The sequence below is a fragment of the Akebia trifoliata genome, chromosome 10 (genome assembly GCF_017979445.1).
Source record: "Akebia trifoliata isolate Shusen 1 chromosome 10, ASM1797944v1, whole genome shotgun sequence".
Taxonomy (NCBI): domain Eukaryota; kingdom Viridiplantae; phylum Streptophyta; class Magnoliopsida; order Ranunculales; family Lardizabalaceae; genus Akebia; species Akebia trifoliata.
This window is the reverse complement of record NC_141384.1, coordinates 662,090-671,470: the sequence shown is the minus strand read 5'-3', so window position 1 is coordinate 671,470 and position 9,381 is coordinate 662,090. Positions and strand designations below refer to the sequence as shown.

General features: G+C 34.1%; 2 protein-coding genes across 2 annotated transcripts; both read left to right on the top strand.

Moving 5' to 3' along the window:
- Positions 1-376: 376 nt before the first annotated feature.
- On the top strand, positions 377-3,797 carry LOC147392569 (heme oxygenase 1, chloroplastic-like). Its single transcript, XM_086456733.1, has 4 exons — positions 377-955; positions 2,597-2,820; positions 3,271-3,378; positions 3,537-3,797. The coding sequence occupies exons 1-4, from the start codon at positions 505-507 to the stop codon at positions 3,627-3,629; spliced, it is 876 nt and encodes a 291-aa protein (XP_086312859.1). The 5' UTR covers positions 377-504; the 3' UTR covers positions 3,630-3,797.
- Positions 3,798-5,576: 1,779 nt separating this feature from the next.
- Positions 5,577-6,399, top strand: LOC147392568 (embryo-specific protein ATS3B-like). The gene is made up of 2 exons (XM_086457025.1): positions 5,577-5,849; positions 5,969-6,399. Exons 1-2 carry the CDS (start codon positions 5,625-5,627, stop codon positions 6,233-6,235), a joined length of 492 nt encoding a protein of 163 aa, XP_086313151.1. The 5' UTR covers positions 5,577-5,624; the 3' UTR covers positions 6,236-6,399.
- The last annotated feature ends 2,982 nt before the right edge of the window (positions 6,400-9,381 follow it).

The following is a 9,381-nucleotide window of genomic DNA, read 5'->3' as shown; positions in this document are numbered from 1 at the left end:
TAAGGATTATAAACAAAATTAAGATGGGGGGACTGCTTCAAAAATATTTCAAAAAGCAATGATCCACTGGGATGTTGGTCGGTGCTCTCTTGGGAAACCCAAAACGGCAGACACCCCAAAATTTATAATTTATATACGAATCAGGATACAGAACGGTGTCCCGTTCCTTAAGAATAGGAATGGTGTTTACGTGGCAGGATTTAGTTGGCTTTTAAAACACATTGGACTCCTAAATAATCCGTCCACTAACAGTATGTGTTTTAAATCCAATCAAAACTTGCCACGTAGATAATATATGTTGCTATAGGAACGGGACAATGTTCCGGATCACGACTCTTTATTATACATTCAACTTGCCTGCAAGAATAAGTGAGTTTCCAATTCAAGTCGACCGCCAAACCCATATATCATCATCGTTCTCACCCTTTCATTTTCTCTTCAAATCTTAAAAAAAAAAAGAAGACCCTAAAATTCTCAAACTTAATCTAAAAATTCTCGTCTTTCATGGCTTCTGCGATACCTAATTTCCAATCTAAGACCTTTTCGAACAAAACCCACTTCAGAACAACCTCGATATGTCAGACCAATTTCATATCCTTTTCGATAAAAAATCCCAACTTTCAATCCATGATTTTGAGAACAAAGTTCTCTGTTAAGAGCACAAGAGAGAGAGTTGAGATGCCATACAAGACTACTGTTGTTGTTTCTGCAACTACGGCTGAAAAACCCAAGAAGAGATATCCAGGAGAGGCGAAGGGATTTGTGGAGGAAATGAGATTTGTGGCGATGAAATTGCATACTAGGGATCAAGCTAAAGAAGGAGAGAAGGAACCAGAGGGGCAGCCTTTGATGAAATGGGAACCATCGATCGAAGGGTATCTGAAATTTTTAGTGGACAGTAAGGTCGTCTATGATACTCTTGAGTCGATCCTCGAAAAGGCGGCATATCCTTCGTGTAATCCTTTATGCTGTCTTTCTCAAATGTTTATTTAGTACCCATTTCTTAATTTTGGTTTTCTTTTAATTAATGGGTTTGTTGTGTTTTGGATTAATTTTTTATTTTGGAATTGAGTTTCATTCTTGATATTTGTAGTTTAAAATTGATCGATCTATGTGTTTAGATTAAAATTTTAATGTGTTTGGTATGTATGTTTGTACTTAATTTTTATTACTTGGATTGAGTGTGTGTGTGATATTGTTGGTTTTGATATTATGTTTTTGGAATATTCTCTGAAGATTCATTGATTTATTTTACATTTTTGTTGAAGGTTTTGTTAATTTTAGGTTAGTGTTGAGTACTGGATTTGGATTTATAAAGGATGGATTGTTTATAAGTTAAGTGTGCTTCTATTGTGCATTGAAACATCTTTTAGCATAAATCAGGATGAGTCAATCCATTACTTGGATTGCTCTCTATTCAGGGTAGCATTGAGAAATGAACAAGAATTGTGTGGCAACGAGATTTTCAGTGTTGCCCTCTCCATACTAATGTTAAAGTGGAAGAATAGCTCTCCTTATTGTTACAAATACTACCGTTCATGTTGTTGAAGGTCAGGGATGGATGAAAATTATTAGTGGGGATACTTTGTTGTTTTAGGACCTTAGTGGTTGGGTCCTTCTGTTAGGGTTTTACTCCTGCTCCCAAACCTCTCTCCTAATGCATTGGGATCTAATCCTTCTACAAACATTGCTTCCAAAATATTAGGTCCCCACTTCCAAATATTGGGAACTCACTCTCAATGAAGAACCTTGTTCCATCCACCTTGTAACTATATTTGCTTTTCTTAAACAGATTTGATTTTTTTTAATGTGCTCAAAGCAGTGATTATAATGAAATGTTAGTGATTATTGCAACTAGGAGGCAACAAGTTCTTATAATGTTAAAAAACTAAAAATGTTTCCTAAAACGTAAAATTCATCAGAAACATCCCAAAGTATACAAAACTTCAATTGTCAAGAATATATTATTATTAAATATTATAATAATAATATCGATCAATAACCATTTGGTTGTAGCTAGTTTGAGGTTGTGAGATTAATAGAGTAGCAAAATTGGTGATTCTAGTCAACCCATAGAAAGGGTGAGAGGAAACACAAAATTGTATGACACAGGTAACAGTGCAGATAGTGAGAGAACAAGTGATGTAAGTAAAATTATACAAACAACAACCAAGATAATGCTCTGACTTGTTATCTTGAACTAATATATAACGCTTTGAAGGCACACTACGACCTAAGAGGTTTTTTAAAAATGGTGCTCCCGTGATCTTGCACTCGTACACGTACATGCTCTACTCTTTGGTCACGGATGTCAGTACCATTTTACATATTTACATATGCTTAATTGCTTATAATAACTACAAATGTCCGTCTAATGTGAGTTTTGCTAGAAAGTGTCATTTGAGCCATGTTGATCAATGACCTTGTTTGCCATGTGTACATTATAAAACCTTATGACGAGAGAGAGCGTTCAATTATCATGAATAGTGCAATTTTCTCACAAATATACATACGGGTTTTTTAGTGTCTTTTTGAATCTTTCCATTCAACAAGTTCACCTATGACAGACTTGAACTTGATGAAACTTTGGTTGTAGATGCTGAATTCAGGAATACAGGATTGGAAAGATCTCAGAATTTGGCTAAAGATCTGGAATGGTTCAAAGAGCAAGGTTATGCCATTCCGGAACCATCTGCTCCTGGGCTGTCCTATGCTACTTATCTCAAAGACTTGTCGGAGAAAGATCCTCAAGCATTCCTCTGCCACTTTTACAACATATATTTCGCCCACACTGCGGGTGGTAGAATGATTGGGAGAAAGGTATGGAAATATTAATTCACGAGGTTGGTTTAGGCTCAAATTTGGACATCTAACTTTCCACAACCATCAATTTTTCCTTCTCTTTTGTCTGTTTTTATTTCTTTGCGTTTCACCCAGATTTTAGCTCTAGATGAGATGGTTAAGATCATTTTATTAGTTTGCTCTTGATGGGTATATTGCTGAAAGTCCTGACCGATAGCCAGAGTGGGCCTCATGGATTTTATGGAATGTAGGCTTTAGGAATCTCACATATTTCATCAAATAATTGAAGAATTATTTGTCAAGATGAATGGAGCAGAATAAAACTTATAAATTGTATCAATAAAAAGTAAATTCTAACACTCTGATTCCCGAATTATGGGTCGAAATGTGCCACTGTACAATCCACGTTGTCTTTTATGACATAATCGTCCTTCTTTTTCATTTTTCTTTTAACTTTTCCTGTTTTAGGTAGCTGAGAAGATACTTGACAAGAAGGAGTTGGCGTTCTACAAGTGGGATGGTGACCTTTCTCAACTTTTGCAGAATGTGAGAGAGAAGCTCAACAGAGTTGCTGAAGTAAGTAGTTACTGGATACCCCATTGTAATTCCTGTTATACTCAGCAAACTATTTACGTGCCATTGTTGTTCACTTTAACTAAACCTATTGAATTTCCCAACAAATTTCCTTAAGTTAATTATACAAAGTTCTAATGCTAATCTTTCGATATATTCAGAGCTGGTCTAGAGAAGAGAAAAACCATTGCTTGGAGGAGACTGAGAAATCATTCCAATACTCAGGAGAGATCCTCCGTTTGATATTATCTTGACGTGTAAGCCACCCCGCTGTCCTCTTCATCATGTATAAGTCACGTGATGACGCAAGCTTTGGCGTCTCTGTTTGCATTTTAAACATTTTCTTATCTTTTCTTTTCTGCCATTTCATATACTTCAAAAAACTTGAACTTCAATTGTGAATAAGAATGATGTTTTTTAAATGTGGCCTCAATGGTTGTGGCTGTATGTTTAGGGCTTATATGCATCTGTGTATGTTATAGGCGGATTTTCAAGCTTAAACATCCTTTGCGAATTGAGGAAAAACTCTTCTTTTATTGTGTCAATCTTCGAGAAGAGATTGGATGGAAATGACATACACATTTTAAACCTAGAATTACAAGTATATCTTACAATTACGCTGCGGCGCTGAAGTAGCCCATACCTTACTCCCAGGAAAAGTTAGAATGATTTTCAATAAAAGGGTATTTGTACCTGAAATCGACATAGGTGGGTAGGTAGAGAATACCTTGGGACGCAATCTTGATAAAATAGCCCCGTAACATCGGGCGAAGGAGTGCCATCTCACGAAAGGGGGTTGTAGTGATAGGCCTGCGTGACTGTTTACCAAAAGCAAGCATGGGTCTCCGCAAAATTGTACGACTGACGCCTGCTCAATGCCGAAAGGTCAAGAACGAGTCATTAAGATAGCTATAATAGTTTGAACTACTTCCATGTGCTTTTTTATTTGTTTGCTTATAGTGGGTACCCTTCAGGTGAGACTAATCCCATGGTCACACGCACCATCCCTCTCAGAAAGTCCTACGCGCAATTGGTTGAATCAAGACTCAAGGGTCAATCAGGCCTAGGAGGTTTGTCCCAAGGAATTCATTGTTTCGTGGGGTTACTTCCATGCATTTAATATCCAAGAATGGCTAAAATAAAGTTTCCTAAGATGCATTTTTGTGGATTATCACTGTTGAAAGAAAAAAAAAAAAAAACGATCCAATTCTATCAATTGGATCTTACAATGCCTTCACCTACACGAAAAACAGAACAACAATAGAAATTCCCTTCTTTACAATAAAATAATATTATTTAAAGAAAAAATACTCATTGTTAAAAAGAAAAATGGTTGAAAGTGTTTTAAGAATTGTAGATGCTTTTTAACTCATATCTCATGAAAAGCTTCTATGGTTCTTGCACAGTTTCACGTCAGGATGTGTGAAAAAGCTTCTATGGTTCTTGCACAGTTTCACGTCAGGATGTGTGATATTGAGATCTCTCCAGCAGGACTCATTAAAAAGAGGAAAAAAAAAAAAAAAAACAAAGAAGAAAAGAGTGTATAAAAATTAGAAAAAGAATAAACAAGTTAAGAAAGCATCAAGCTTAGTTAAAATCGATTGTGGCATTTTGAATCTAGATGATCCATTGGAGACTAAGGCCAAAAACTAAGATTTAAAACAATCAGCCTATAATTCCAATCAATTTTCACTTTATAATTAATAATTAAATGACCAAATTACCTCTACATCTGTTAAAAGTAATTTGCGCCTCCCCCCCCCATCCTGATTATGTAAAAAAAAGGATGTGAGCGGTTCAAATTGCATTCATTTGTATTTTTTTCATTCGTCCCGCAACCATGGTTTTTAAACTCGTCCGAGACCGAGACGTATCGCCCGAGTTAACTCGGTATCAGAGTTGAACAAGACCAACTCACAAAGTGATTTTTTTGACCGAGTTTTACAACTCATGTACAAATTTTCGAGTTATCTTGTGAGACGTCTCAAACGTATCGGAAAACTTGTCCGAGATGACTCGGTATCGGAACTGAACGAGATGAGACGCGATACCGAGTTTAAAAACCATGCCCGCAACTACCCAAACCTATAATTAATAATTAAATGACCAAATTACCCCTACAACTCTTAACAGCAAATGTGTGTGCAAAGTGCAAACCCAGGCTTACCCCCCAATCCTGCCCATATATAACCAAATGGGGGTTTTCCCTTCCCTTCTAAGAAATAGAAAAAAAGAAAAAAGAAAAAAAAATGTCCAAAAGTCTCTGCTTTCTCCTCCTTTTTACCTTCCTTTTCATCCTCTCTGAATCCAAATCAATCATTCCGCAGCCCCAACGGCTCAGATCTTTCAAGATCCAAAACACCCAACTCGGAAGCCAATGTTTATACTCAGTTCGCATCAAGACAAGCTGCTCTTCTCCAAGATACACTCGAGACCAAATCAGTATCGCATTTGGCGATGCTTACGGCAACCAGGTTCATAATTTATTTAATTTTTAAATTTAAAATTGAGAAATTAATCCTTACCCATTAAAGAAACACAGATTTCTAAATCTGGGTTTGTGTCTGTTTTTGTTTTTTGTTCGTTTAATTAGGTTTATGCGCCGAGAATCGATGATCCAAGGTCAGGTGCGTTCGAGAGGTGTTCGACAGACACGTATGATATATATGGGCCGTGTCTGTATCGTATCTGTAATCTGTATCTATATAGGACAGGATACGATGGTTGGATACCAGAGACTGTGACGATCTATGCTCCTAATTATCCCAAGGTTTCGTTTTACTACAACACTTACATACCATATGGGGTCTGGTTTGGGTTTGATCTCTGTAACAGTGATTCGATGATCTCCGCTGTCTAGTTTTTTTTTTTTTTTGGGGTTTGGGAGTTGGAGAGGACTATTATGTAATTTCATATTTTGGTAATTAAGTACTATGTAGTATGTACTGTGTTACGTAAACGGTAGACCTTTTGTTTCGGTCGAAGGACTTATAAAATGACCGAAATGCCCTCGTCTTGAATTTATATCCATCCAAAAACCCCTGGTATTCCACCACTTTAGGGTGTAGGGCAAAATTTTTGCCCTAATCTTCAAACTCAAATTTTTTTTTTCCCTTCAACCTTTAAACCTCAAGAACAAAATGATGGAATTTGGGGGTTGAAAATTAAAAAATAAGTATTATTGAGAAGAGGTTGAAGAAAATTATTAACAAGGACAGATTTTTTTTTTTTTTTTGTTAATAAATTTTATTTGAAATTAAAAAATAAGTATTATTGAGAAGAGATTGGGGAATTTTTTTGTTTTTTTTTGTGCAAAACACTCCCTAAGTGCTATAATACTTAATGTCCCTCTTCCTTGCAAATTTTCTAAGGAGAACTTCTATTGGCACCTCAACTTTATTTATAACATCCCAACTAAATTTAAAGAGACAAAAATTAGGTAGAAAGGTATGGATATTTTCTCTCTTTGATGGAGAGATATAGAAGAGCAAAGAGCATGAGATCAGCATCATGATGTCGGAATAGATGATTGTCGTTGATGTCAACTTGATGTGCAAGTAAGATGAATTTTTTTAACGTCCAAATGTTATTTTCAACTATAAATGACGTAGTTTAATTTTTAATTGGGATTTGATAACCTTATTAACTTACTAAAGATGTTAAGCCTTAGTAAGCGACGTTTTACTGGATTACCACATTAACAATCCCACACCAAACCCTCTAAATTTCATTGAAAAATTTAGATTCAATTTTTTTTCTTTCAAAAGTCTATTTTTTTGAACTTGATCCAATGTTTTAAAATGGATGGTTATCAAATTTCTATCTAATTCTAAAATTTAAAATTAAAATTCAACGGTAAAAAATAATTTTTTTTGAATTTTTTTTCAAAGTTCATAAATTTTGTCCTCTACAACTCTGAAGCATTGATCATGTTTTTGATGTCACAAGGTGAGTCCAAAGACCCTTAGTAAGGGTGAAATCCTTACTAACTTAGTAAGGTTAGTTAAACTCTAAATGATTTGACTTAATTGGGGTTAACAAGTCAATAGAATTTATCTCCTCCTTTCATTTTCTATTCTATCGCGTGAATCACATTAAGGTCGCGTGGCACTTATTCAGTTTTTGAAATGGGCACTAAAACTGATACACCATTAATTAGCGGTGGAAATTTATTGTATTTCTCAGTCAAAAATTTGAAAATTTGATGTAGTTTGATTGGCTACTTTGATTGGCTACTTTGATTGCTGGAAAACTCTAGACTGAACTACGTTAAAGCATCTCCAATCAACCCTTCTAAGAAATATCTTCAAAAAGCATTTTCTCCACCTTTAACTACGTTGGTTGTTTAATTTAAAATTTTCATATATATAAAAAAGACATAATTTTTTTTATTATAAATAAGTTAAAAGATTGTTTCGTAAACTTTAGATAACAAAAATATGACATTAGAAAAATGTTGAATGAAAAAGAGAGGATATAAATGAAAATTAGAGAACGTGATTCGGTTTGAGGCCAAATCGAAATCGAATCAACCTGGGTTGGTTCCATTAAATTAGAACCAAAACTGAATTAAATGTCCATAAAACCAAAATTCCATTAAATTAGAATCAAAACTGAACTAAATGTCCATAAAACAAAACGAAAGTCGTTTGATTCTATGGATTGCCAATATCCTATAAATCTTCTTGGAAGTAACATATGTTTCAATGAAAAAATAAAAAATAACTATAAATTATTTCATATAATAAGTCATTAATCTATAATTCCTAAGCACACAATAAATAAATAAAAAAAATTATCCTCCACATTCTATCATGTTCTAATTCGTAACAAATTAAAATATCTTTATTTATTTTATAAGGGTTTGGATATTTGTTTGGTACGGTTCTATAAAAGTCACAAACTAAGAATCACGGCTCTACATTTTAATTATCCAAAATCAATCAAACCACAAAATTACTTGTTCCAATTTGAACAAAACCAGTCCAAAGCTATCGGTTTGGTTCGGTTCTCAGTTTGAATGGGATCAAGTTGCATCCTTAATTATAAAAAAAAAAGATAATTAAAAAAAAAAAAAACTATAAACTCTTTGAAAATTTTTTATTTATTTAAATAAACATACACATCAGTCCAAATAATTTGACTCAGGTCCAATGATGGCCGATCACTTTGATAAAGATAAAATATGGGTTGATTCCCTCTTAGTTTATGAAAAAGACCGAGGTCAAGCGGGCATGTCATCAGTTTGAAAACATAAGAGCTATCTCAAATATTTCCCAAAACGTAGAGATGGTCTGTGTAAATCAACCTTAATCAAACTAACACAAGACATAGCTGATCAACATGCGTAACTATCAGAAAAACAAATAAGGAAAATTAATTAGATTATTAATACGGGATTCTATGAATCCTGTAGATTCTATGAAATCTTGATTTGATTTTTCTGTGACCTCTTTCAAATCTTTTTCCTAATCCCATTGTGATTTGGTGAATATTTGTTATTGGAAAATGTTGGAGTGACATTAAAATTGAGTTTCACACATTAATGTCGTGGATGTGAGTACGGAAATATAGATGCTATTCATTAAGATATGAGTGAAAAACATCTATGATTATATGCACACCTCCACTTCAGCAATGTGTGAAACAATGCCAATTTTAATATCACTGACCGACTCTTTCTTATTTGGTGAATATTTGAGCTAACCTTAAGTTTTTAAACTAAATTGATCATATACTTCCTTGACCTCAGTCTTCTTTATTGGACTAATGAAAAATATTTTTATTTAAAGTCCTCATCTTCAACCACTAATTAAAAACTTTGATTTTTCTCCTAAAAATTTGTTTATCTTAAACATCTTCAACTTCTATGATAAAGTATTTATAATTTATTCAACCTATCCATAGTTACCTTAGGTATTTTGAATAAAATAAAATAGATTCACCTTTCTAGTAGATGAAAAAAAAAAGAAGATAAGTTGACTTTCAGTCAAAAGGTCAACCTCG